The sequence below is a fragment of the Canis lupus genome, chromosome 4 (genome assembly GCF_048164855.1).
Source record: "Canis lupus baileyi chromosome 4, mCanLup2.hap1, whole genome shotgun sequence".
In the NCBI taxonomy this organism is placed as follows: domain Eukaryota; kingdom Metazoa; phylum Chordata; class Mammalia; order Carnivora; family Canidae; genus Canis; species Canis lupus.
In genome coordinates, this window is record NC_132841.1 from 56,202,549 (window position 1) to 56,230,267 (window position 27,719).

At 48.6% G+C, this 27,719-nt stretch overlaps 1 protein-coding gene and 1 long non-coding RNA gene across 8 annotated transcripts in view; both read right to left on the reverse strand.

Annotated features, from left to right (window-relative positions):
• Nucleotides 1-19,179, reverse strand: part of GALNT10 (polypeptide N-acetylgalactosaminyltransferase 10) — a 216,585-nt gene extending 197,406 nt beyond the window's left edge. For all 7 annotated transcript variants that reach the window (XR_012029971.1, XR_012029970.1, XR_012029967.1 and 4 more), the window contains exon 1: nt 18,995-19,179. Coding sequence is in view for 1 of the 7 variants with exons in the window: in XM_072824412.1 (XP_072680513.1) it covers nt 18,995-19,153 (159 nt within the window). In the remaining 6 variants the exon portion in view is untranslated. The remainder of the gene's footprint in view (nt 1-18,994) is intronic.
• A 4,146-nt stretch (nt 19,180-23,325) lies between these two features.
• LOC140632423 (uncharacterized) lies at nt 23,326-27,586 on the reverse strand. The gene is made up of 3 exons (XR_012029976.1): nt 27,320-27,586; nt 25,823-25,924; nt 23,326-23,695 (listed from the first exon to the last, which is right to left on the reverse strand). It is a non-coding gene; the product is annotated as an uncharacterized lncRNA (long non-coding RNA).
• Between the last annotated feature and the right edge of the window lie 133 nt (nt 27,587-27,719).

Genomic DNA, 27,719 nt, shown 5'->3' on the forward strand with positions numbered 1-27,719 from the left:
TCACTGCAATCTCATGAGAGACTCCCCAACCCCTCCAAGAGCCAGAGCCATCCAGCTAAGCCTGGATTCCTAACCTAGAGAACTGTGAGATAATAAATGCTGCTGTGTTAAGCTACCACATTTTGGGATAATCTGTTACACAGCAAAATATAACCAAAACAGGAACCATGTGGTGAATTTAACAAACAGACAACAGGGAAGGTGTCGTTTTTGGATAGGAGTAATCTTCATACTCGGATGAGAGCTTCCGTATTTTTTAACTACAAGAGAAATCAGATAGACGACCCAAGATGGGATGACTTCACCTATTCAGGCTTTGGCTCAGTAATCCCCACAGGGAAGTAGAGGAGGAATGTAGATGACTTAAGCTAAGGCTGGTGGAACAGCTTAGTGCTCCACCCTCTCAAAACACGTGCAAGCCAGCAGCCCAGATGAGGGACCCAACTCCAGCTGATCCTTCCTCAGTCCCTGCTGATTCCATCCTAAGCCCCAGGGCCACGCTCCAGCTACACGGCCCCCTCAAATTTCCCCAGAGGGATGGAACCCTTTCCTGACCTCTTGTCTTTCACATGGGAGGGTCCTCCTTCTAGCATTCCTTTCCTCTTTTGTTCATTTGTTTCTAGTCACTGAATTCTTAAAAATGTCTTGTTGTGGGGATGCCTGGGTGGCTCAGTCAGTTCAGCATCCAGCTCTTGATTTCAGCTCAGGTCACGATCTCAGAGTTGTGGGACTGAGCCCTGCGTTGGGCTCCATGCTCAGCAGGGAGTCTGCTTGAGATTCTCTCCTCCTCTCCCTCTGCCTCCCCACATGTGCATGCTCTCTAACTCAAATAAATGAGTAAATCTTTTTTTAAAAAAAGTCATGTTATGAAGTAACTTTGAACTTACAGAAAAGGTGCAAAAACAGCATAATGAACTCCTATGTATCTTTCATCCATGTTTGCTGTTACCATCTTCCACATATTTTATTATTCTCTCTCCCTCTCCCCCATCTCCTGAAACATTTGAGAGAAAGCTAAAGACATGATAACCCCTTACTCCTAAATTCTTTAGTATGTACTTCCTAAAAACTAAGGACACCAAAGTCAAGAAATTTAATACTGATACAATCCTACTCTCTCACTGACAGTTCATAACCAATTCTCCCAACTGTTTCCATAATGTCTTTTATAGTTAATTCTTTTTTTCCTGGTTCAGGATCCAATCCAAGCCTGTCCATTCATTTTCTCCTTATTGATCAAATATGCCATAAGTCAGGCATTGTGTAAAGCACTGGGGATAAAACAGCAAGGGAAAAAAACAGACAGAGTCACTATCCTCATGGCACTTGTAGTTTCACAGGGAGACATGTTAATCAACTGATCACACTCAGTTTGTGTAATCACAAACTAAGACATGTGCTTTAAAGAAAAAAGCCTCAACCTGGGATGAGGGCTTGGAGGTGGGGGCAAAGAAGTTGCAAAGGTTCTCCTGAGGTTAAGACACTTGAGCTGAGATCTGGAAGGTGAGGTAGAGTTAGCCAAGCCATTTGTGCATGTGTGTGCATGCATGCATTTGGAAGGGCAGGACAACTGGAAGAATGTTCCATGCAGCAAGATGATGTGTTCAAGGTCAGTATGAACAGAGGGCAAAAGGGGCGGGGAGGGACATATAGAGAGGGGGCCTGGAGTGGAGTGTAGTCTTTATTTTAGCCAGTGCATAATGTACATTTTCTAAAAGACCACTCTGGCTGCTGTGTAGAGACAGGTGATGAAAACAATATGGGGCAAAAATCCTTTAGCCTCAATTTCAGTATCCAAAAGTTGTTTTTTTGTTTTGTTTTTGTTTAAGATTTATTTATCTGAGAGAGAGAGAGAGAGAAAACACAAGCAGGGGGAAGAGCAGAAAGGGAGACAAAAAGACTCCTCTCCAAGTAGAGAGCCCAACATGGGGCTCAATCCCAGGACCCTGGGATCATGACCTGAGCTGAAACCAAGAGTCGGACACTCAACCAACTAAGCCACCCAGGCATCCCCAAAAGCTTTTTTTATAACTTTTTAAAAATAATTCATTTATTGACCAAACCTGACCTGAATGCACATAAAGCTACTTATGCTCTTTATTTATCCACTTGGTGTGAATATTCTTATATTTTCTCCACAGAAAAAACCATGTTATGATTATGGGGAGCTACCATAGGTCCTACTGGGGCTATTAAACAGTACAATATATGCCCTGTATCAATTTTCCCAAATTAGAAAGACTCTTGTGCCACTGATCAATTCATTGCCTCTCAACCACAAATCCAGCTTTCACTGACTACGGTGCAAAAACGGATCTGGGCCCTTTAAATATTTTTCCCTTATCAGATAACATGATGTTAATAGTAATCACAGAGACCTGTAGATGCTGGAGAGATGCTGCAGGAGGAAAGGGTTTTCCTGTTTCTCTGTTTTACATCCTGGTTCTGGTACCTTTGCCAGGCAGGCAGCATGGATGACATTGTGACACCAGCTGGATCCCCACACCTGACATTTACTGCTCACAAGCTTGTACCCACCGATCTTTGTCCTACATTTTTCCTTAAGCTCTTTTTTCCAGCTTATCTCTCAATTCTGGCAAAAGACCCAATGGTAATAGCATTCCGTGATGGAAACTGAAACTACCCTGTATGCAATAATGACAGCCTAGACAAAGAGCTCTGACAGCCCATACCACCCAGACCAGTTTGAGCTCAACCGCCAATTTATGCCTATACAGATGGACCGTGGAGGGATCCATGGAATGACGGACAACTACCTTTGTAGTTGTCTATTCTATATTAAAATCTCCACCAGAGGAGGAGTACAAGCCTCACTGATATAACATGTAATGTATTGCATAGGCATATTTCCTTAAGGTGCAGGTGTGACCTTACACTCACCTCTACATATGATGAATATTCATCCTACCCCTAAACAAAAGGAACCATTTCACCCATGCTTGGGGAGTCACAGTTTTGGAAGTTATTCCTCATGATCTCCTTATGTGCTGCAAATAAAGTTTCTTTGGGGGCTCCTGGGTAGCTCAGTGGTTGAGCATCTGCCTTCGGTTCAGGTCGTGATCCCAGGGTCCTGGTATCGAGTCCTGCACTGGGTCCTGCAAGGAGCCTGCTTCTCCCTCTGCCTATGTCTCTGCCTCTCTCTCTGTGTCTCTCATGAATAAATAAATTTTTAAAAGTAAAAAAAAAAGTTTCCTTGGTGTGAGAATTCCACCAGGTATAGTTTCCTATCTGTGACTTACTGAGGAACAAACTCATGTTAGTTTGGTTACAGCTCCTTCAGCACAGGACTAGAGCAGCAAGCACTGACTTTTCCATTGTCCAGCTGCAGCAACCAACAGCACCAAGCAGCCAGCAGCTTCCCCCTAACACCCACTCCTGTGGGTAATACTGTAGCTGAATGCCTTCCATGAGACACCTTGCCACGAAGAGCTGTCCCCAGCACATTTCACTGATGTGGCACCAGAGCTGTTTCTCTGCCATTGAGTGAGCACACCTGCGCCCTTTCCAACAAAGCCAAGATCTCAGCCTGTGAAACTCTCGCGGGAGTGCTCTCTCCCTCAGCCCCAAGAGGAGGATCTTCCTCAGATACTCTATCTCAATAGGGGTGGAGGGGTGCTCCTTGGTGCCCCATCTCAGCCTGAAACGTAGTGGCTGTTCCTACATCTGCTATTCTCACATTCTCTAGAATTTATTTAGAGCACTCTTTACTTCATAATAGTCAATCCTTCATTACTGCAATTTCTTGTTTAGTTGATAATTTTTTATATTAAATTTTCTGTGTTTAGATTACTGGGTGGTTTCTCTCTGCTGATTGAACCCTGACTAGCATAATTCGGAAACCTAAAATGTGCCTCATATAGAGGGTTTGGGCTAAGGGATTCTAGACCTAAAATAATAATAATAGCATCCACAGACCACTTCCTATATCCCAGGCACTACTCCACGTGCTCTGTGTATGTGAACTGTGTAATTTAATCCTGATAACTATCTATTGAGGTAGGGACCAGTATCATGCTCATTTTAAAATAGAGGACACAGGAGATTCAATAAGTTCCAAAGTCACACAACTAGTAAATGGCAGAACTAGGATTTAAATCCAGGCAAACTGTGGCCCTATAAGCCTGGGAGTGAGGTGGGAAAGGGGCAAGGAGAGAGATGCAGCAGGAAGATGAGCTTGAAGGCTATTGTGCATCCTCTGCCGTGCTCTCGGGGCCCCATGCCCACTCCACCGACTGCTTGCATCCCACTGCCCTGGAACTATCTGCCTAGTGGTCCAGCTGTCCTCAAGGGCAGAGACCATGTCCTTTTCTCCTGGACTGTCAAGTGCTTAGCAAAAAGCCAGCCTGGGCACATTCAGTATTCAGTCAAAATCTGAATAAATGACACATTGAATGAAGCAGAACTATAGACCTAAACACCAGCTAAACAACAGGCTGAGCCTTCTGAGTCACGTCCCATGCTTGGAATGCTCTGGTCCCATGAGCCCTGTCCTGGGAGCTCCTCTATGTCATTTGGCCTCACATTCAGACATCTGACAGTGATTGACCAAATGACCTCCTGGATCTTTTCTAGCTCTTGGACCCATCAGAAAGCCCTCCCATGGACTAAGTATGCTCTACTTTGTGCACTGCATCACCATGAACTTGTTTATCTCCCCTGTAGACCTCAAGCCCTTTGGAGGCAGGGACTGTTTTCTGTACTTAATAACACACAGTAAGCCTCCAAATCAATTAAGTTGAGACCCAGAACAAAAATAAGTCATTATAGAAGTCATAGTAGAAACTCAGGAAAAGATACTATGGTTAAATAAAAGGCAGTATACACCATTTGTTTACTCATTGGTATTCCGGGCTAATGGCTAAGTTAAAACAACAACAAAAAAAAAGAAGCTGATCTGTTAATAAGGAGTGTGGCCTTCGTTAAAGAATACATACGTGCAGGGTAATATATTAATCCTCCATAGGAAGAGAGGATTTTTCCACGAATTAAAAACGAATCCAAGTAGCTAGAAGAGATTATGACAATTATGCCTGCCTTGCTGAGTGTTTTATCCATCTCTGCCCGAACACAACACACGAACACACTCGTGCACACTCATAAAACAATCTGATGAGGAAATGGAAAATGGTCCATGTATTCGTTCCCTAGGGCTGCCATAGAAAAGCACCAACAACTAGGTGCAAAAAGTAACGGCAATTTATGTTCCATTGTTCTCCATTGTTCTGGAGAACGCAAGTTCAAAATCAAGGTGTTGGCAGGGCCATGCTCCCTCCAGAGCCTCTTCCAGCTGTGTCCATGCCTTTTCCAGCTGCATCCATGCCTCTTCCAGCTGTTTCCAGACATTCCTGGGTTCATGGCAGCATCGCCCTGGTCTCCTCCTCAGTCTTCCGATCGTCCTATCTGTCCCTTGCTGTGTCTCCCCTCTTTTACGGACCCCAGCCAGTCACATGGGATTAAGGGCCCACCCTACTCCAGCATGACCTCATCTAACCTAATTACATCGGCAATGACCCTATTTTCACAGAAGGTCACATTCTCAGGTACAGGGGTTAGGACTTCAACATACCTTTTTAGGGGACACGATTCAACCCATAATATTCCATTCATCCATTTAATCGTAGATGTGGTCCTGGGAGAAGGACCTCACCGCCCTGAAGATCACAAAGCAACTAAAGGCATTTGCTCCACCAGGAAGAGACTAGAACATGGGTCAGCAAACCATTACGTGCCAAATCCAGTCTGGTGCCTGTTTTTTCAAACAAAGTTTCATTGCAACACAGCACAGGTCATTCATTTATGTATTGTCTCTGGCTGCTTTCACACTACAATGACAGAGCTGAGAAGTTGCTGTAGAGACCATAGGGCACACAAAGCCTAGCTATTCTCTAGACTAAAAGAATACACAAGGGCAGCCTGGGTGGCTCAACGGTTCAGTGCCACCTTCAGCCCAGGGTATGATCCTGGAGACCCAGGATCGAGTCCCACGTCAGGCTCTCTGCTTGGAGCCTGCTTCTCCCTCTGCTTGTTTCTCTGCCTCTCTCTCTCTCTCTCTCTCTGTCTGTCTCTCATTAATAAATAAATAAAATCTTAAAAAAAAAAAAAAGAATAAATGACATACACTGGCTGAGTCTGGAGATGGACCTTCTAGAAACAGGAAGAAGCCCAGGTCCACATGGCAGCTCTCTCTGGCTGGAACCTCACCCAAACCTCACCCAATGGGCTGTCTTACTGGGAAAGCTCCTTCAACATTATTCTCCTCTGCCTAGAGAAATGGTAAAACATAGCATGATAACATTCGTGCCGCTAAAGCTGTACAAATTAAATTCTAGAAGCATTTCCAAGAGAGATTAATTCTAACTGGAAAGATCAGAGAAGACTTTCTGGGAAAGGAAAGATGGGAGAGGAGCCTGAAAAGAAGGATAGTGGGCACAAGAAATCCTCTAAGTCGCCCTGAGCCATGGCAGATTACCTAGGGCTCTGCTGAGCTAAGAGAGTGAGTTCCCTCTCGCTGAAGGTGTTCAAGCCAAAGATGGCTGACCTCTTGGCAGGGATGAGGTTGGGGGAGATGGAGTAAGATGAAAGACAGTCCCTTGGAATCGTGGATTCTTTGGTCTTGTCTGTCACTTGCTGAGGGAGACACATACAGCATAGAGAGAGCAGGGGATGGAGGGGAGGAGGGAGAGACAGACTTACACAGGGGAAGGAGAGGGTTGAGGATGGGAGGGGGTGAAGATACGTACTCACACCCAAAGTCAGGGAGCCCACATGAACCACACAGAGAGGAAAGCACATACCAGCTTCCTTTCCCCTTAACTGCTACAGAGAAAGAGCAAAAGCCTGACAACTAGGGTTAAAACTATCAAATGTCCCTTCAGTACCTCCAACTTGGCACCTGGCAGCCTTCTTAATACGCCCCTTTGTTCCCTGGCCAGGCCTCGGCTGCCTCTCCCACTGCCAGGGGAGGGGAAGGGCAGCAGCGCAGCAGGGATCCGGGCTAGGGAGGGAGCCACAGGGGCGCATGCTCCACACATACCGGGTGGACTCCTCAGGGAAACCCTGGCACTCAAGAACAGAGGAGCCCTGCCAACCCCAGCAGGAAAGATAACACAGCAGAGAGCAACATCCAACAACTGCCCAAAGTGAGGGGGCCAGGCAAGAAAAGCAGGTCTGAAAACTGGCGAGTCCCTCTTATCTGTGCTCTGCTGGCATGCCAGGAACACAATATCCTCCACTTTCCAGGGCAGGAGGTAGAGGCCAAGAGAAGTTCCATCACTTGCCATGGTGCATTGTCCATCAAGCATTGTGGTTAACAGCACAGGGGTGTCTGGGTGGCTCAGTCGGTTGAATGTCTGCCTTTGGCCCAAGACATGATCATGGGGTCCTGGGATCAAGCCCCACATTGGGCTTCCTGATCAGCAGGGAGTCTGCTTCTCCCTCTGCTTGCAGCTCCCCCTGCTTGAGCACACACACACACACTCTCTCTCTCTCTCTGTGTGTGTCAAATAAATAAATAAAATCTTAAAAAAAAAAAAAAACTGTAAGTTTCTGAGTCTGAGTCCCACAACTTGTGGGACTGTTTAAACTTCTGAGCTTCAGCCTTCCCATCTGTGAAATGACCCCAGTCAGAATACTTACTATATGAAGAAACAAGAAGAACCCAGTGCATGACATGCACCAACAACTCAATAAATGAGTGATCATTTTTGTCACCTCTCAGGAGCCAGGGCTCAAAGACAGCAAACTCTCAGCACAGGACCGACTGCCACGCCTTCAGGGCCCCACACCCTGTGCCCCACTGCCATGCCAGCAGACACCTGGAACCTCAAAGGGAAGTTCCTGAAGCAGGGGGGAAGGGAGGAGAGGGGCGCCACTCCTGCCCCAGCACACAGGGCCCTGTACTCATAGGCATAGGTGGCTGTGTTCAGCTGAATTGCTTCACCCAGGTAGCTCACAGCCCTCACACCGGCCCTCTCTTTCCCAGAAAGGCCCCTAGATGCCTGTGAGGCCCCCTCAGACACGGGAATGTGGCATGTGCCATTTCTGCTGGAAAGCTGTCTTTCCTCTTCTTTTAGGCTCCTAATGCTCCTGCAGTAACGAGAATGCACGTTCTGGGGTTTCCTGACATGCCAAGAAGCCGAAGGCAGAAAACAAAGTAGACTCTGTGCTCCCATCATTTCTAACAAACCTACAGCAGCCCTCTGACACAGCTGGAGCAAACTTTGTTAGACAGGGTAGACCTCAAATTCAAAATACCTAAAGACATAGAAAAAAAAGGTAAATGGTTCTTGGGCTCAGATAGAGTTGGGATATAAGTCATCTGGATATAAACTTAAGTGACTGTTCAAGAGCCTAAGACTTATATGTTTATATTTCCAAGTAACTATCTTCTCTCCCCCCTGAAAAGTACATTAGGGCTTAGAATCAAAAAGGACTAACTTTACTTACTGGATCTGTAACTAGTCATGTCACTCATACTCTTTGAATCTCAGTTTTCTCTTCTGTCAAATGGGGGTCAAAAGCCCTATTGCGCCTCCACCTTGACGTAAGCAGAACAAATTAGACAAAGGTTATAAAGGAGGACTCCCAAACTCCCGTGTCCCCGAGGCCTGGCCAGTTATGTGAAAGGGTGAAGAATCCAGATTTGAGCTGAGGACTGTTAGAGCAGGCCACTGCTGACCTAGATCCAGCCACTTTTTGTGATACTGGAACCTGGGCCCAGTTACCAAGACTTCTAAATTTTTCCTCATAAGCCAGAAGTGAGGATTTTCTAAAACGTGAAATAGCCCAATGTTCAAGTACTAACAAATTTCTGACACTTAAAAGTAAAGACATCCTGAGGGTGTTTGGGTGGCTCTGTTGGTTAAGCGTCTGACTCTTGGTTTCCACTCAGGTCATGACCTCAGGTTCATGAGATGGAGCCCTGGTCAGGTCCTGTGCTCCACATGGAGTCTGCTTGAGATTCTTTCCCCTCTCTCCCTCCCCCTCTGCTCCTTCCCCTGCTCATGTGCACTCTCTCTCTCTCTCTCTCAAGTAAATAAAATATTTTAAAAAATTTTTTTAAAAATAAAGATCCCCAACCATCTGTGGGCCAACACTGGGTAAACCACATGAAACCTATTTCTGGGCTACTTCTGACCACAGACCACCAGTCTACAACTTCCATTAAAGTATACATGTAAGTTTTAAAGAAAAGATAATACAAAGGTCAAACAAAATAATAAAAGAAGTTCTCAGAAAGAGCTAGTCATTAAGGTTTATTGTCAATAAAATAACCAGGAATCCTACTACAGATCCTGATGTCCCCAAAGCACATTCACAAACTCTTCCCTAGTTAGATGCCAGTTTAGAAACTTATTATCTCACAAACAGACAAGCATATACATTTTTTAATTGTCAGCCACTGACTCTGATCAATACTCAGGAGGAAACATGCAAAAATAACAGTGTTCAGTTGAGCACATACAATGCACTTCGGCAGCAGGAAGTAATTCTCACACACATACCTCTGCCAGATGTTTCCTTTAAGACACTCCTTCCTCCAGAAGCCCCTGCCAGCACCCTCTGCTTCACAGCCTGCCTCTCAGAGGAAGCTGACATGTGTAACCCACAGGTGAGATTCGTACACACACACACACACACACACACACACACACCACACACACACACACCAGTTAACTGGGCTCATGGGAGGCTGCCCGAGGGAGACTCCCAGGGGGCTGTAATTGTGCCCCGGCACTGTCATGAGGGCATTCAGCAAATGGAAGAGCTTTCCAGAGCCAACACAATGATTCTAAGAACCAGGCTCAGGAGGTGAGGGCAGGGGGTGGGAGGGCTTCCACAATAACGTCCCACTGCGCCCTCCTCACGTCCTGGGGAAGAAGGTAAAGGTAGACTCCACCAAGGTCATAGGACCAGTAGGTGGCAAGGCAGCAGAAGGAAGGCTCGGGCTGGGTGATTCTGCTTGAAGGAGACACCTGAGTTGGAATTGTTTCCATCACTTCCTAGTTGTGTGGCCCTGGATATGCCACCGTGAAGGGAGGCCCTGGTTCAGTACCTCCCCATCCTCAAGGAGTTGAGGACAGATAACTCCTCATTGTCCCCATGGCAGGAAGGCAGAGCACCCACCCCGGAAGGGCAGCAGACCACAGGCATCAGAGGTAAACAAAACTCTAGACACCCCAGAGAGTCCTTGTGGCCCATGGCAGAAGGATTTTCAAAGTGCACCGCCCATCCCGGATGCCGGATCCCAATTCTGCACCACCTGCAGCTTGACAGAGTGCCACTAACAACGCACACCACAGAGCCCTCCGGGAGCACTGGCTGCCAACTTGGGAAACTGTAAATAAACACGCTCCTTAGGAATACAAGTTCAAAGGCAATCCCAAAGTGCTCCTGGGGAGAAAGGAGTGGGCCCCCAGGGAAGGTGAGGTCTGTCTCCCTGGGGTGCTGATAAGCTTGGGATGTGGGCAGAGAGGACAGAGTTCCCTCACGGACTCTCAATAGAATTTGTTAAATACACGGACCCTTGGTCCACCCCAGACTGGCCCAATCCTACTCCTAGGGCACGAGCCCAGGAGCCCCCGTGGTTACCAGGCTCCTCAGGGCTTAGGAAGCACCCAAGAAGCTATTCTTCAAAGCTAAGCTTCCTGCACTCCACCAGCAGTTACTGAGTTCCAACCATATCATCCACTTGCTCACTTCTTCAGTCATTCAGCAAATATTGTGGGCAAACAAGAGTGGGCGACTGAGACAGAGGTTAGTCCCTGTCTTCAGAAGCCAACATGCTGGACAAGATCAAATAAAAATGATCATTACGCTGCATGATACATTTCTATAAGGGGCTCTGGGTCCCTATAGGAGAGAGCACAGCCGCAGGCTGCTCCTACAGGGGTGAGTGAGGCTTAGGGGCCAGGTGGCAGGGAAGGAAGTAGGAGAGGCAAGGAAGTAGCGTGGGTGGAGGCTGAGAGACGTGCAACACCCCGACAGGCACAAGGACTGAGCAGCAGCAAGATGCACAAGGCCATGCCTTCCTGGAAGGTCCTCTGATCTATGCGGGCAAATAAAAGCAGTCCTCAGAACTAAGACCAGTGAGCAGCTCCTGGGGGCTGGAGGGACCAAAAATTCCTTCCTGGGGACACCTGGGTGGCTCAGTTGGTTAAGCATCTGACTCCTGATTTCAGCTTGGGTCTTGATCTCAGGGTCATGAGATCAAACCCCACAGTGGGTGTGCAGCCTGCTTAGGATTCTCTCTCCCTATCCACCCACCCCTCCTCCTCCCTGTTCCCTTCTTGCATACGTGCTCTTACTTAAAAAAAAAAAAAAAAAAAAAAAACTTTTTGGAGGCGGCAAAGAGTACTTCCTAGAAGGATGCGGAGGAGCTGGGTTCTTTCCTAATGTAGGAAGTAGGAAGATACCCTCAATAATTGCTTCAGATTCCAAAGAGTCAGGGAGTGGGGTACAGAGAGCAACCTGTGCATACACACCTTCCTTCCCACCCCCAATCATCAACAAGACTGGCCCTGCTCCATTTCTGAATGCTGAGCCGTGAGGCCAACCACCTAGCCTCATATTTCTCAGGGTCCAACAATGACAATAGGAGCACCCCTCCCTACCTGGGCCACAGGGACTCTGAGTCCCTACTCTAGAAAGACTATGTCCCTACTATAAGTGAAGCACTTCCCACAAGCAGAGACATAACCACAGTTACTGAGGACATGTTCTGCACCCAGCCTGTGCTCAGGGCTTTGCCCACAGCGATTCATTCAACCATCAAAAGAACCCCTCAGGACACCCAACACTGTTCCCATTTGACAGACCAAGAGATCCAAGCACAGAGGTCGAGTGACTTGTTCGAAGCTAGGGATCGGAATCAGGCCATGTAGCTCCAAAACTAGAGCTCTACACATTGCCCCACAGCATCTCAATCTAGGAAAACAGGGGAGTCACTTTGCCAATGGGGCTTCAGTGGGGGTTGGTCGAGGGTTCCTCTTCAAGGTTGCACCACCACCAACTGACCACTTGGGTTCCTCCCCTGCCACGGAAGAGTTTCAGTCTTAGAACAATGGTCTCCCCTAGCAGCCTTGTAGGAATGGGTGGGAAACAGGTCCTTCGTCCTGCTTAGGCACTGGGTCAGAGACCTGCAGGCTCAATAACCAGCTCTACAACCACAGGCTGCGTATCCTCAGCCAGTACCGCACCTTCCTGACCCCTGCTTCCCTCATTCATTCCTGTCTGTTTATAATTGAGAGTATTTAACAAGATGTACAGGTAAAGGGCTTCTTAGTCCAATGCCTCACAGAATAAGTACCAAATACATGGCAGCTGCTACGATGATGATGATTAACCTCATCATTCTCCCTGTCATCTATATCATCATCCTTATTAATGTCATTTAATGCCATGGCTATTATCACCTCAGGAAAGAGAAAAAAATTCAGCATCTGAAGCTCAGAATTCTCTCAAAATTGAAGGGAAGGAAAACATGGGCCTACTTTTTTCCCTTCCTTCTCCTATCTATACTCAGCAGAGGGCAGCAAACAGGAACCATCCAAAGATAAGAGAGAGAGAGAGAGAAGAGAGACACATGGAGAGAAAGCTACACACTCATAAATACACACCCACCCACCACAGCAAGCCGAATTGTTTAGCTTCCTCTAGCTTCCAAAGTATGAACACTCCGCCTCCTCCAGCTAAGAGGGCCAGGGAGAAAAAAAGTCGAAGCTGAAGAGACAGAAGTTCTTTTTCAGCTTGAGAGAAATTTTCAATGAACTGACTTTGCATGTGTGTGTGCATGGGGAGGGCAGGCAGCGGCTCTCAGGACATCTGGGAGGGGTAGGAAGGCGGCCGCAGAACACACATGCAAGATTAAATAAAGAAAGCTTTCAAATGGGCTTCATCTCAACCCTCTACTCCACGCTGGCAAGCATCCACACTCCAGCTTGCCTCAGGAGGATGGTGAGGCTCCCAGAGTTAACCATCCCAGACAAGGGAGGGCAGAGCAGGGATGAGAACACAGACCTCCAGACAGTAGGTTCAGTGATCGACACTAAGCCCAGGATGGCCGAGGGGTTTTACCCCAGGGACCAAACCTGATTCCCCCAGTCATGCCAGCTAGGGACACTGGGCCAGAGAGGTTCTAGAATGGACACCTGTTGTCCTCATCCCTACCTAGATTGTATTTCCCCTCCTCTCCACAAAAGCACTTGGGTTTTTCTCTGGGAACTGTTCTTCCTACGATTCAGATGGCACGAGCCTACCCCTAGCTCCAGGGTGGGTTAAGTCAATCAGCATAGCTCATGCTCTTGACAAGTATGAATGGTTCAGAGAGCACATTAGATCTAAATTGGGCTGATAATACCTAGAGAGCTTGCTAGCACTTAGAGAGAAAAAAAAGTTTCCTCTTTCTTCTAGAGAACCTACAAGAGGAAACAGACTGTCTCCTTTAGGATCTGGTATGGATATGAGGTCGGAAAGAACTACTACCACTTATTGCTACCATAAGGGTTCTGTCTAGGGCCTGAACCTCTAGATCAGACCATACCTGAAGCCACTGCAATTACAGGAGCTAATACCTCCCCTTACTCATTTCAGCCCATGCAGCTTAATTCATTCTGTTACTTACAAGTGATTGAGAATCTGAAGTGGCTCTTCAGCTCATGTTAGCTCCATCTGCCACAGATACCAATAACGATGCCACATGTGATACATACATTTAATTTCTCAATTTCCTGGCCAGATCCCTTTGCCACCTTAAAATCTAATTCATTTTACTTGCTTTACACTATAAAAACTTGGGAAGATGGGCAGCCCGGGTGGCTCAGCGGTTTAGCGCCGCCTTCAGCCCAGGGCCTGATCCTGGAGATCCTGAATCAAGTCCCACGTCAGGCTCCCTGCGTGGAGCCTGCTTCTCTCTCTGCCTGGGTCTCTGCCTCTCTCTCTCTCTCTCTGTCTCTCATGAATAAATAAAATCTTAAAAAAAAAAAAAACTTGGGAAGAAATGTATAAAGATGGATCTGCAAAAAAGCCAGGTAAGTTCCAGCCAATAACTGGTCAATAAGTATTGGCCTCCAAAACTGGGAGTGATTAATCTAGACTCATGTAGGATAATGGTAGAGAAGGATCAATTATTAGGATGCAGAGAGAAAAAATATTCGTGCAGAAATAGAGCATGAAAGTGGAGAAGAATCAGGTTCTGATCTGCACTCCCTGCTCTGAGAATGGATCTGCCCTTTTCCGGGCCTCAGTTTCCGCACCTACAAAACGAGGCAGGCAGACCAGATGACTTCTGAAGCTATGACACATCTCGATCATTCAACAAACATGTTCTGACAGTCTTCCAAGTGCCAAGCCTTATGCTTTGTGCTAGAAGAGGATATAGTTCCTTCTTCAAGAAATTTCTGGAAGGGGAGGCCATGATGCACTCATTGGCCACAGGAACTCAGGCATGTATAGGGTACTTTCTTTCCCCACTGCACTGGGCAGAGGACAGTGGTCCTCTGAGAAGCAAGACTCTTATTTCAGTCTTCCTGGGAACTCAGACCGTAGATGGGAGACAGAGGGTTAGATATACACAAAATACAGAACCCACTGCAAACACCATCATGAGCAGTTAGCTGCCACAGGACACACCATGGGCCGCCAGTTTGCCTCAGGGTCTTTATCAGTGATGGGATCCTGATGCCATCTCTGTGTAGGACTTGACTGTGGACAAGGTACAATTAGCAAGCTGGATGGTTATCTTTGAAATGGGCCTTTGAGTTTTCAATCCTGATTCCATTATTTGTTATCGTGTCACTGGCACCAACAGATTAAAAGACTGAATGTCCTCAGAGTATAAACACATCTCCAGGTAGAAGTGGCTTCATCACAACTTAGGTATGGGGAGACCTGTTTCAACATACTTCTTCTACTTGGGCCTTTTCAACACATGCTTCCAAACAAACTCAGGGAACCCCAGGAAGTTAATATTGGAAACATCTTTATAAAGGATCTATTCCCTCTGTCACAAATAAATTTCAACATGCCATTAACTCCACTTGAGGAGCAGTGTCGAGAAACAGTGTGAAGCCAAGCCTGGGCTTAGTGGGAAAGAGACTGACTGCCCTGGCCAGGGGAGGGGAGCACCATTATGATACACATTTACCTTCACTTTACAGATGAGATCCAAGGCCCAAGTTAAAGGACTTTCCTGAGGTCCCACAGTGAGTTTAGGGGCAAGAGAGAGAACCAGAACCCAGGCCTCTGTCCCCAGGCCTTGCTCAGCTGGGCTCCTGAGGAGACTGCAAACCTAAGATGACAGGAGGAATGCAGGGAGCCAGATTAGCTCAGGTAAACCAACAGCCTAGCCCCAGTGGCATCAGATTTCAGCTGGGCATCTCTTCAGACAAGAGATTAGCAATATAAAAGGGTCCAACCCCTCTATGGAAAATTAAAGACATCATTCTAAGGCTACATTTCTATGGTAGTTAACTTTCTGATGGGTAAGGCTCTGCCACTAGGTGAGGTATTGATTTCTGGATATTCTAAGAATAAAGTCCAGCTCTGACACAATGAGGAAAACTCTCGATACTTGAAAATTAAAGTCCTTCGTATTCTATTATCCTACCAATTTCTATTCTACAGTCACTATTATCCAATGAAGTCATTTCTCACAAGAGATTATGGCTCTCAAATAGGAAGGGGCTGCATCACGTTTCCTAACATAGGTGTTCAATAGCCAGTTCCCAGATCTGGAATATGAAACAGACTGCAGGATTAATGCAAGATATTAAGCAGATTGGGGCTAGGAATGAGAGGGACCCCTAAGTTAAAATGAAGATGGCTTCAGGACGAAATTTTCTTGCTCGGTTTTACAACTCTCTGAGAAGCCAGCCATCTGATCAGATGAATGCTGAAATCCTAAAAGCATTTATGTGTCCTTTATAAATCAGCTGCCCTACCCCACTCCAGAGGTATACCTAGGATGAGCTAACATGACAGTTCTATAGACTGACTTTCTAGCAGATGACAAATGCTCTTAACTTTAAATCCTTTATTCTTCAATCCAGTGGAGAAGTCAAGGAGTTAAAGGACTGCTCTAACAAGGAATATGTTAACCCTCCAACCCACAAGGAATGTATTAGGCATTTGGATAGAGTCCTGTCAGACTTCCCTCCAGAGCCTCTGCAGTTATTTCTACCAGAAAGATCAACGAGGTGCTCTGGGATAATTTTCCACAATTACAAGAGCAGCAAGCTGAGCTCAGAACTGGTCAGCCCTGTCAAAAGAAGCCCCGTGTGCTCAAGATGCCAGATTTCGCAGATAGCAGACTGATGTGTTACGTGCACGTTCCAGTGCCCTGGGATGAGGGATAGAACACCATCACTCTGAGAAGTCAGCCTCCTCCCTCAAGGCCAGCTGACATTCAGACAAGGGACTGGGGGCCAAGCCCAGTGCTGTGCATCTGCAGGAGAGGGACACAAAAAGTGGCTGTGTGGAAATTTGGCAGAGTATTCCTGAAAGGCAGCCGATGAATGCTGAATCCTACAGCACCTAGTAGAGCTTATCGTTGGGGAAACAGCTCCTTTCTGCTACTCCCAGGAAGCAAAGAGAGTTTCTTTAAGCAAGGATATTCCATCAGTACCCCCTGGGAACCACCACCACATCCCTTCATGTCTTCTTCCTCACCTCCTCGTCATGATATTCCAGAGCAAAAGAAATGAGCAAGAACTAGACCTTCCCAGACGAGCCTATCTGTCCCTTCCAGTTAAGGGCTCCAAGCAGTGCCCAGCTGTTGGTTCCCTCTCTCTTTGCCCAAAAGGCTGCCTTACTCCATCAATTCCCTCTTGCACAAGTGAGTAATTTACTTTGAAAGCTCAGGCCAAACTGGCAGTTAACCTTGACCTTCTCTCTACACATCTGGGTCTATAGAAAATGAAAATCAGGATGTCTCTGGCATCCACGGCAAATGAAATACGAGGGCTTTCTCCAGGCAGAGGCAGAATGTCATGAGCTATTTTAGAACTGGCTACAGCTATTCCAAAGGAGAGTTAGTACTGGGCAGGACAGTCCCCCCTTGACCTGGGGCTGTGTCCAGGATGGAGCCCCCACAGCTCCAGATGCTACAAGGGACCCCTGCCCTCAGGAAAGAAAAAAGAAGTGGCCATTGTACTTCTGATTGATGCACTGATGGTTTCACAATGCTGGAGCTGGACCAATAACCACATTTTACAGATGGCAAACGGAGGCTCAGAGAGGGAGATGAGAGGTGATCCAGGACACACACAGCAAGTTAATGGTAGTGCCGAGGATGGAACCCTGACCTCCTGCCACTGATGCTGCCATAGGGTGGGAACAGCAGAACGATTTCATGAAGGAAAATTGCATATGCATACAGGACTTATGGCAAAGAGGGGGCGCCTGGGTGGCTCAGATGGTTAAGCATCTGCCTTCGCTCAGGTCATGATCTCCAGGTCCTGCTCCGCGGGGAGCCTGCTTCTCCCTCTCCCTCTCCCTCTCCGCCTGCCTGTGCTCACTCTGTCTCTCTCTTTCTTTCTCTTTCTCTCTCTCAAATGAATACATAATAAAATATTTTTTGCAAAAACAAAAACTTAAGGCAAAGAGGTCTAATATGGCTGTCAGGGTTCGAACCAGAGGTTTAGTGAAGAAGTTGAGAAGCTTAATTTCCACACATTAAGATCTACCAAAGAGATCAACGAGACCCTCCAGGATGGTTTGCAACAATTAGGAGAGTGACAGGCTGTACTCATATTGGTCATCTCTGTGGCCAGCAGCCCTCTGTGCTCAAGACGCCAGACTGCCCAGACAGCAGCCTGATACCAGGAAGAGAGGAAAAACATCAACCTCTAAAGTCAGCTTCTTCCCTCATCAGCCAAGTTTGACCCCGATGGACAAATTTTCCATGTCGCATGGGGTCCAGGAAATCCTAGAAGAGAACCTGAAATGTCCCACTGCGTGAAACAGGTCAAGCACGTATACACTCACCGGCACCTACTGAGCCAGGAGCGGGGAAGGTAGGAGTGCTCTAACAGAGCTTCTACCATTATCAGTCTATAGGCACGAGTGACACAACACACACACACACACACACACGTGGGGGAGTTCAGAGGAAGCAAGAACAATTAAGATCCCAGGCTTGGCTGCAAGAAGGAACACACCTAGTCAAATTGGACAAGTTCAAGGGATCATGGGTACTCTGAGAAGGGATAAGGAAGGTACCTGATGTTCCACTCTCAGGGCACACTGGGTACAAAGAGCCTCTGGGAAATTTGTGGGGGGTCCCTCCACTAGAACTCTTCTAGACTCCCGTAAGGTAAAAGGCAGGAGGCCCCCCAAGAACCAGGCGCTCCCCCCTCCAGGAGGACCTGAAGCTACAAGGGGAGCATGGTCTTTGCATCCTCCAAGGAACCCACAGATCTGGGAAAGAGGGAGGGTGAGGAGGGGGAGGGGAAACTAATGGGTAGACGAAGGAGGCCTAGTGTCCCTTTGGGCAGACGGGAAAACAGGAAAGGGGCTGACCTGACTAAGGAACACTGGAATCAGCAGGTGGGGGCGAAAGCTGCAAAGACCCAGACACTAAATAGAAGGACTGGCAGTTCCAGAAGAAGGAGTCGTCCTGGGATACAGGGGATGCAGGCAGGATCCTCCACAAGCCAGAGATGCTGGGAGGTAAAGGAACACCAGACGTGGACAGAAAGGAGGATGCCCACCTAAGGCACAAGGCGGACCTCCCAGACTGAGCAACAGGAGTCTCGGCTTCTAGTTCGGATTCTGTCTCTGACTGACGTGGGGCCCTGGACAAGCTCCCGTCCTCTCTGAGCCTCGATGTTCCCAATCCCCAAAATGGGAAGAACAGAAGAGTCTCCGGGGCGCACGCCGAGGAGACAGAAAGGGAAAGGAGGAGCAAGGATCCGAAGGCTCCAGGGGAAGACGGGGAGACAGAGTCCCCACCCCCACGGCAGCCGGGGGGACTCACCAGTCCGGCCGCCGGGACCACCGCCGCCCCCGAGCCCCCGGGGGTGCCGTCGGGCTGCCGCTCGCGGTACAGCGCCCAGAGCCCCACGTTGGGCAGAAGGACCAGGGCCGCCAGCACCAGCGCCACCGCCTGCAGGAGCCGCTTCTCCTTCCGCCTCATCGGGGCCGGTGAGCCCCGCCGCGCCCCGCCGGCCCCGCCGCGCGGCCCCCGGCTCCGCGCGTCCGCCCGTCCGCCCGGCGGCGGCAGCAGCTCAGCGACGAGGAGCTGCCGCGGCGCCGGCCCCGCTCCAACTCCGCGGCACTTCCGCCGCTCGCCGGCCGGGGAGCCGGGCCCGGCCACCGCGCCGCCGCCGCGGGGGGGTGTCGCCGCCGCCGCCGCCGCCGCCCCGCGCCCGCCGAGCCGCGCGCCCCGCGCCGCCCCCCCGCGCCTCGCCTGCCGCGCCCCGCGGGCCGCGCGCCCCGGCCCCCGCGCCGCTCCTCCCGGCCCGCCCCGGCGCGGAGGGGGCCCCCGGGGCCGAGCGCCTCCCCCTGTCGCGCCGCGATGGTGCGGCCCGCTCCTCGGCCCCGCCCCGCCCGCGGCAGCTTTGCCAAAGTCCCGGAGTTGGCGAGTTGGGCGCTAACTGGTGCGGGCGGAGCGGGGGTGCGCGGGGGCGCGCGGGGGCGCGCGGGGTCCCCCACCCCCTCCCAGAGCTCTGTCCGCGAGCTCTGCTCCGGATCCCCCCGGGAGTTCGCGCGCGGCCCGCGGGGGGGTGGGGGGGGGCTCGGGGCTGCGGCCGCCCACCCCCTCGGCTCGGCTCGGAGGACCAACTTTGCTCCGGGGACTCGGTGGTCCCAGGCGGGAAATGGAGCCGCAGCTGTGCTCCCCGCGCGCGGCTCTGCGGCGGGCCCTAGTTGTCTTGCCCTCGGGGTCCGGGTCCCTGGCGCTGGCTGTGCACGCTCTCTGTAAGCTGTCGCGTGCTGCGCCCTCCTGCCACCCGACCGCTGTCCGGCCGAGCGGCGGGAGGGGACCCGAGCCTCTGCAGGAGCCCTTCTCACGCAAGCCCAGTCTCCGTGCAGTTGGGATGCCCTCCGGGCCAGTGAGTACTTCTGGGCGCGCTGAGCTCACGGAGCCCTTTCTGGAACACTCTGGTCCGTTTCTGTTTCCCGGTCAGCAACCAGCAAGCCGCTGGTGAATGCCTTCCGAGGGCCAGACGCTGTGCCAGGCACCGGGGTGAAGTGAAAACAGGCTCGAGCCCTGTAGTCTGGGAGCTGAAACAAAAAATGCATAATTGCATTAGGCGAGGGAGTGGGTCTGTAACCCTGATGAGGGCTCTGAGGAAGTCGAGCCGCCTGGGCTCTGTGAAGGGCTGCGGAGCTGACTCCGACGGGGACGGGGACGCCTGTGGCTCCTCGGTGCCCTCCGCTTAATTGCTTCCTCTCTGATGGCGCGGGATGACGCGCCCTCTCGGTTGCCTTCCTCTTCGCCACCCGCAGCCACCTGCGTCCTCTTCCTTCTCTGACCTCCGTGCCCAGCCACCCCCGGCCTTGGACCACCCGTCCTGACGTCCTCCCCAGTCTTCCAGCTCCAGGCTGAGCGATGGGGATTCAATTCTGCTGAAATTCTGGCCTGGATCTGGGCATCTCCACAACCTTTAAAGCTCCCATCACCTAAGCTCCAGAGTTGACTGACACTTCCTGCCTTATCTCTGGCCTGTCCTGCCTGTTGATGGCTGTTTTCCTTTATGTGCTGTCGTCCATGAAGTTCCTTCCACCCCAAAAGCCCTCTCCTCTTCCACATCTGTGTTGATAGAAGTCTTTGTTATCCTTCCATGTCTAGCTGAACTGCTACCTCCTCCAGGAACGCCTCCAAAACTCCTCAGAGGGCTGCTCTTTCTTTGAATTTCTGCTACAGTAATGCTGACCTTTTATTGAAGGCTTAACTCTGTGCCAGGCACCATGTTAAACCCTTGACACACGCTACCTCTTTTAATGCTCACAGTTAGCTACCCTGTGAAGTAAGTGCTTTTCTTACCCGTATTTGCAAATGCGACTCATTAAAGAAAGCTGCTATCAGAATGATCATCCTGTTTTAACAAAGGGTGGATAGCATCACCCCTCTGTTCAGATCCCTCCAGTCGTTTCCCATCTCCTGGATTTCTGTAAGAAACTGTAAGATCTCACAAGGCCATATATGAATAACCCTCACCTTTTCTTTCATTATCCCCCAGCCCATTTGCCTTCTTGCTGTCGAGCTTGTTTCCTGCCTCTGGGCCTTTGCACTTGCTGTTGCCTTTACCCAGAAGGCTCACTTTTTTACCTCTAGATCTTAGCTCTATGCCTTGAGAACTGTGTTTTTTAAATTATTTCAGTGGCAAAATGTACATAACATAAAACTTACAATTTTAACCATTCAGCGGCATTACATACATTCCAGTTGTTTAACTATGTACTTCATGTAAGTAGAATCATCCAATATCTGTCCTTTTGCGTTTGGCTTATTTCACTTAGCATAATGTTTTCAAGGCCCATCCATGTTACAGCATGTTTCAGAATTTCAATCCTTTTGAAGATTTAGTAATATTCCATTGTATGTATACATCACACTTTGTCTATCCATTCATCCATGCCTGGACATTTGGATTATTGCCGTCTTTTGGCTATCATTATTCATGCTGCTATAAAGACCCCTATCCTTTTTATACTGTGGTTGATAACACAGTATTTATATAATTGAATTCCCATCTATCTCTGACAAAAGTGGAAGTTCCTGGAGGTGAAGATAATGTTGCAAAATTCTTTTATGTGCCTTTACAGCAGAAGCACAATGCTAGAAACAGAGTAGCTGGAGCAATCCTTTTACAAAGAGGAGGCTCACTCTGCTCCTGGGAACTTGCCTGGGACTTCCTTATATGTTACAATAATCTGTGAGAATCCTTACCATAGCTCATGAGGCCCTACATGATCTGACCTGATTTCTAGACTTTGTTCTCTCTCCTTCCCTTCTAGTTACACTGGTCTTCTTGCTGTATTCCTCAAGTGCACCAAGTTGATGATGGCCTCAGGGCCTTTGCACATTTGCTGTTCCAATGTCTAGCAATCTTTTCCTCTAAACCTCTGCTTGATTCTCTCCCTCCCATCTCTCAGGAACCAGACCAAATGTTCTGCCTTGGAGGGAGCCTCCCTGACCAGCTGATCTCAAATATCAAAGAGCACCCCATCTCCATTTGCTCTATATTTCTTTAGAACAAGGATCCTTTACAGTATGTTCTGCTTCTAGCATATACTTCTCTTTTTTTGGAAATCAGAAAACTGGTGCTCCTTACAAGCAGAGGAAATTGCAGAAAGGTATCCCCTCTCCCTGAGCCAAAGCAGCAGGAGCTGAGCCAGGGCACATTGGATTTTCAGCTCATACTCCAGCTCAGACCACGCAGAGCTAAGCTGTGGACCCTCTCAGGCCTGGAACACAATAGGTGCTCAATAATAACAGGATGACTGAAGTATAGCAGCTGAGGTCATGTACTGGAAAATCTTGTGTCTCTCTTCTCCCCACCCCTTCTTCCAGCTCCCTAGAGGAGTCTGCACAAAATTGGATTTGAGCTTTTTCTTGTGTCTTACCAAGTGACTTGTTGATCAAAGCTGCACACCAGCTCGGTCAGCCTTCAATGGAAACTCTAACCCATGAACCCAGCTTTAATCCCAAGGCTCTTTGATCACCTTCTACAGTGTGGGGATGCTGGGGGGATCTCCTGAGGCTTTATCCCACTCACTGAGACCATACCATTTAAGACATGTAGGCAGCCTATTAGTTCTGGCTGTTTTTCTGGGAAAATTGTTCTGGTCACTGACTGAAATTGAGCAAGATATGTTACTTTCAGACTGACCTAGGACTATTGTGGGCATTAAATGAGATGATGTGCATAAAGGGCTTAGTGCAGACACCGATGTGATAAAACTAGTAACTTTTGCTGAAATAAAAGTCCAGCCTCACTGAGGAGAGATGAACAGGATTTCAGCTGCATGGCAGGAATCTTCCCCGTGGCCTGGGCCTCTCCAATCTCTTCTCCTATTACTCTCCCATCACTCACTCCAAACTAGCCGCTCCCACTTTCTTCCAGGTTCTGACCCCACTCTGCCCAATCCAGCCCCAGGGCCTTTGCTTAGCTCTTATCTCTGCCAGGAACACTGGGGCCCTGGTCTTCCCTCACTATTCCTCCCTCTCATCCTTCAGATCTTAGTTTAAATGTCACCTCCTCACAGAGAGCCTCCCTGTCCGCCCACCTGAAGTGCCGTTGCCATACTTTACATCTTGCTATGTTTTCTTCATAGTGCATATCTCTCCTATTTTTAATCTTATTTATTTGCTTATTCACTTGTTTGTTATTGAGCTCTTCCAGATAACATGTCAGCTGCATGGAGCAGAGACCTTGGCTGTTCCTTCACTGCTCTATCCCCAAATCTTGCAACATACATGCCTGACACAAAGAAAGGATTTAATACCAACATTTGATGAATGATATCTCCTCTCTTCCCCCATCTTCCCATCTTTGCTTCCTTTTCTTCTTTCTTTCTTCTTTTTTTTTCAATGAGCTGCTTATTCTCTTGCTTACTTTTCAGCGTTCCATCCTGTTATCAGTAACAGGCAGATCTTTTGGGATCCCCTGAAACATACTTCAGCAAGAAGGGTCAATCAGAAGAGAAGTCATGGGCCAGGCCCTTGTCATTCCTGAGGAAGATATGAAAACCTTTTTTTTACTAAATGTCTTCACCTTGGCTTTCATAGGGTCCTTTGTTGCTGACCCCATTTGTCTGGGGCTATATACCCTCAGGCTGGCCTGGCCTAGGACTGAGCTGAGGGGGTATGAAAATGGAACACAGTGGCAAGCCAGGGAGTGTTGGTCTGCAACTCAGTCTATCTCAGACACTCTAACCTTGGCCAAGTCACTTCTGTTCTGAGCCTCAATTTCCTCATCTGTGAAATGGGGATAATCATGACTCTTTAACAATATACTTTCCATGCTGGTAAGACAAAAGTCTGCCTGACCCTAAGCAAAACAGAAGAAACTCTGGGTGTTGTAATTCTTTGCCTGCTGCAGATCTAAAGCCTTCCTCCTTCTCTCCTTGGAGATCATTGAGATCATCATACATTTTCATTTTTTTTTAAAGATTTTTTTAAATTTTTATTTATTTATGATAGTCACAGAGAGAGAGAGGCAGAGACATAGGCAGAGGGAGAAGCAGGCTCCATGCACCTGGAGTCCGATGTGGGATTCGATCCAGGGTCTCCAGGATCGCGCCCTGGGCCAAAGGCAGGCACTAAACCGCTGCGCCACCCAGGGATCCCATCATCATACATTTTCAAAGAAGCCTGCCTGCTTTCTTAACAGACTAAGCCTCCAGATGCATGACCTCTTAGCAAATGCCTTTCCTTAACAGTCATAATGTTTAAGGCTCCTAGATGATTGCTAGATATCTGCCTCCCCCGCTGGACTGGAAGCCCCAGGAGGACAGAGATCATGTTGTTTGTTTGTTTTGCTCCCCAAGATACCCTCACTGTTTAGTACAGTACCTGGCCCAAAATAGGTTCTCAGCAAACACTTGGGAAATGAATGAACGAATCATGTAATCAATCAAGCACTCAGCTCTTTATAACCTGCACTTAGGAAACTCATTAACACTGGTGTCAGTGACCCAAATTGCTATCTGTACCAGGTTGGTCATTTAACAAGGCTCAGACTTCTAATATAGAGGAAGAGAACAAAAGTCCTGGAGCTGAAATTTCTCTAGCTGGCTCTCAGCCTGGATCAGTAGTCCAGACTGTGCTCTTAACTTCCTGTGTGGCTCAGACAAGCTGCTCAAATTCTCTAAACATCAGGTTTATTATGTATGGTTCCATGAGTATATGTGATAGCAGGAATTAGAGAGGTCTGGAGAAATATAGAATATGGTTGCATCAAATAAAGCAGTCAAACGAGATGCTCTTTGAGGTCTTTTTAAATTCTAAAATTTGGGGACTCAGTCTTGCAAGGTATGGTGGGAAAATGGGAGCCAGACATGGAACACCACTCAGGTGGTTCAGTCCAGAGTGTGCATTTAGTAGCATTTCAGCTCTAGTTTGAATAAAAAGAAAGTGTTTGCAGGATGCCCATTTGAGATGACCTCTAGACAGAAAATTGTCTGTCTCTCTCTTGGAGTCTACTTTGTCATTTTCACAATGAGATGCCAATTAAACCAGTCCTGCCAACTATAAAGAAATGCTGCTGAATCAAGGCAGCAGATGTGGAAGGTGCTTCAAATAGGATATGTTTTGAAAGAGCAAACAGAGAATGCCATAAATCTCCAAAAGTAAATATACTACGTCATTAGTTGGGTACATCTCAAACAGAGTATTAGTCGGGGTGCCAGATGCAAATATCAGGTGTGTAGGGAGCAATCCTCCTCCTGGCACTGCCACTAAAATAAATATCAGAGTTTGGGGAATGTGAGTGCTTCCTGTTTAATTATTTTTCATTTTTGTGTAAAGGGAAAAAGTTGTACAAAAACACAAATGGAGAGGTGGGGTGCAGGAGAAAGGGGCTTTTTAGGAGTCTTAGACTCTTGGAGAAGTGGCTCACATCTGTGGACACCTCTGTCAAATAAAGGGCTGGATACTCTATGATCCAACACTGTCAACCCTGGTGGTGCACAGATTCACCATGGAACCTTTTAAAACTCCGGATACCTGCCCCGCACTCCACACAAATTAAGTCAGAACCTCTGGTGGTAGGACTCCCATCCCCAGGTGATTGCAATCTGCAGTCCAGGGTGAGAGAACCATCTATCGCTCAATGGTTTTCAAGGTTCTAAAACCCACCCAAGGCTTCTTTTCCTCTAAACGGCAGGTCATCTGATGTTCCACTAGGTGGCACCTTCCAGCAAACTTCAGTGGGTCCAGAGAGGTCTTGTCTGGGTCTAACTGCAAGGAGAGAATTCAGAAAACAATCCTTGGTGGTCTCCACTGGCTATAAGGGGTCTGCACTGTTGATGAGAAGGCTTAATTTGTTGGTTAACAACTTTCTGGTGAGTGCTGGAACCACAGAATATTAAGACACATCCCTGCTGGGAACTGAGCCCTGGAGAGGGGGCAGCTCCATCCCTTAGAGCTGGGCTCACCCATTCACCAGTGCTCTCTGGTGTGTCTTACCCTCAATCTGTCCAGCAGGAACAAAACACCCCCACCCAAAAGTCCTCAAAAAGCCTCGTTATGGGCAGTAGTGGACATCTTGTTCTTTTTACCTGGTTGACTAACAGCACTGATTTTCCTTGGGAATTTACCTTCCTCCAGGTCAGCTGGGGGCTTAGAGCAGAGCTGACCCCAGCCTCAGCTTCCGGCTTAGCCAATCAGAGCTGCTATCCCTTTCCCCTATAATTGGTCCCTTTCCCCTATAATTGGTCAGAGGATGGATCCCCGATTTGCCTAAGACAAATTAGAACCATGGCATTTTCGTTCTGCCTGATAGAGGCTATCAGGAAGTAGTGGCCACTTCCAGCTTGGATTGCTGAGAGATCTGGCTATAGGCCCCACCATGAGGAATGAACGTACTGAACGTACTGAACGTACTGAACATCTTAACCTTTGCTCCTGTCGCGCTCCCCCCACCCCAACCCCGCCCGTCCCAGAGCGGGTATGTACAATACATCAGTGGGCTTCCTTGCTCGCTGGTTTCCTGTTGGGGTTAGATCTTGACCAGGATTTCAGAGGGACAGAGAAGAACCAAATCAGGGAGTCCTCGCCCAGCTTCCTTCCTGGAAGGGCTGGATGTGTTGGCGCCAAAGGCCACACAGCTCAGGCCAGGCGGGCCTCCCTCTGCACTCGGGTAACTGCATCTCCCCTCCTGCTGGACAGCACACCACAGTTTCCTGCCCCGGCATACTGCACTCTCCCTTGTGGTTCTTCTGTCCCACTATCCTCTTAGTAAACTCTCCTCATGTTCCCCAGTGTGACAGAGCCAGAGACCCTGACTGAATAGAGTGGAGAAGCTTCCTGAGAAGCTGAGAGCAGCACCAGCATAGAGGAGAGTGGAGCCCAGAGATCACCCAGTGACCCAAGCCAGCCCCTGACGTCATCCTCACCGCCACTCCAGCTCACCTCCCACATTCAAACAATTACCTAATAATGCTGATTTTATTACCTAATAAATTTTAAATGTATCCCTTCCCCTCCAGGCCTACTATATGAGACATACTTCAGGTGCCTGCAAGAAGAATCCCTGATCAGGACCCTGCTACCTCAAAAGGCCAAGTTCCCTGCCTGGCTAACCAGCTCCTGTCCTCATTTAGGGGCTGACCCTTGGTCTAGGATTTGCCTGACCTGGATCGAAAGGATGAGCCGAGTTACTCCGATCCTGTCTCAGAAATTGGAGTCAAGTGCCACAGAGGGGAAAAGGCAGCTGCTGGTGCTCCCTCAAAGTGCAAATTCAGGTAACATCAGGGTGGAGATGATTCCTGGGCCACAGGCAAGCAGAAGGTATAGGAAAGGTGAAACCCCAGAATAACACAGGAAGTGCCTCCATGGAAAGAAGACAGTGGAGCAGAAGTGTGAGACACAGAGGTGCTGAGAGAGAAAACGATGCAAGAGAAAAACCTTGGCTCCTGGTTTTCTAGCTCCAGTTGGTTTCTGGGAAGGATCCTGCTTGGATCCCCGCCCTGGGGCTTCCTCTCTTTAGGCGGGGTTTCCTGCCGTATTTCCTTTCCCTGGCCTTGGCACTCTC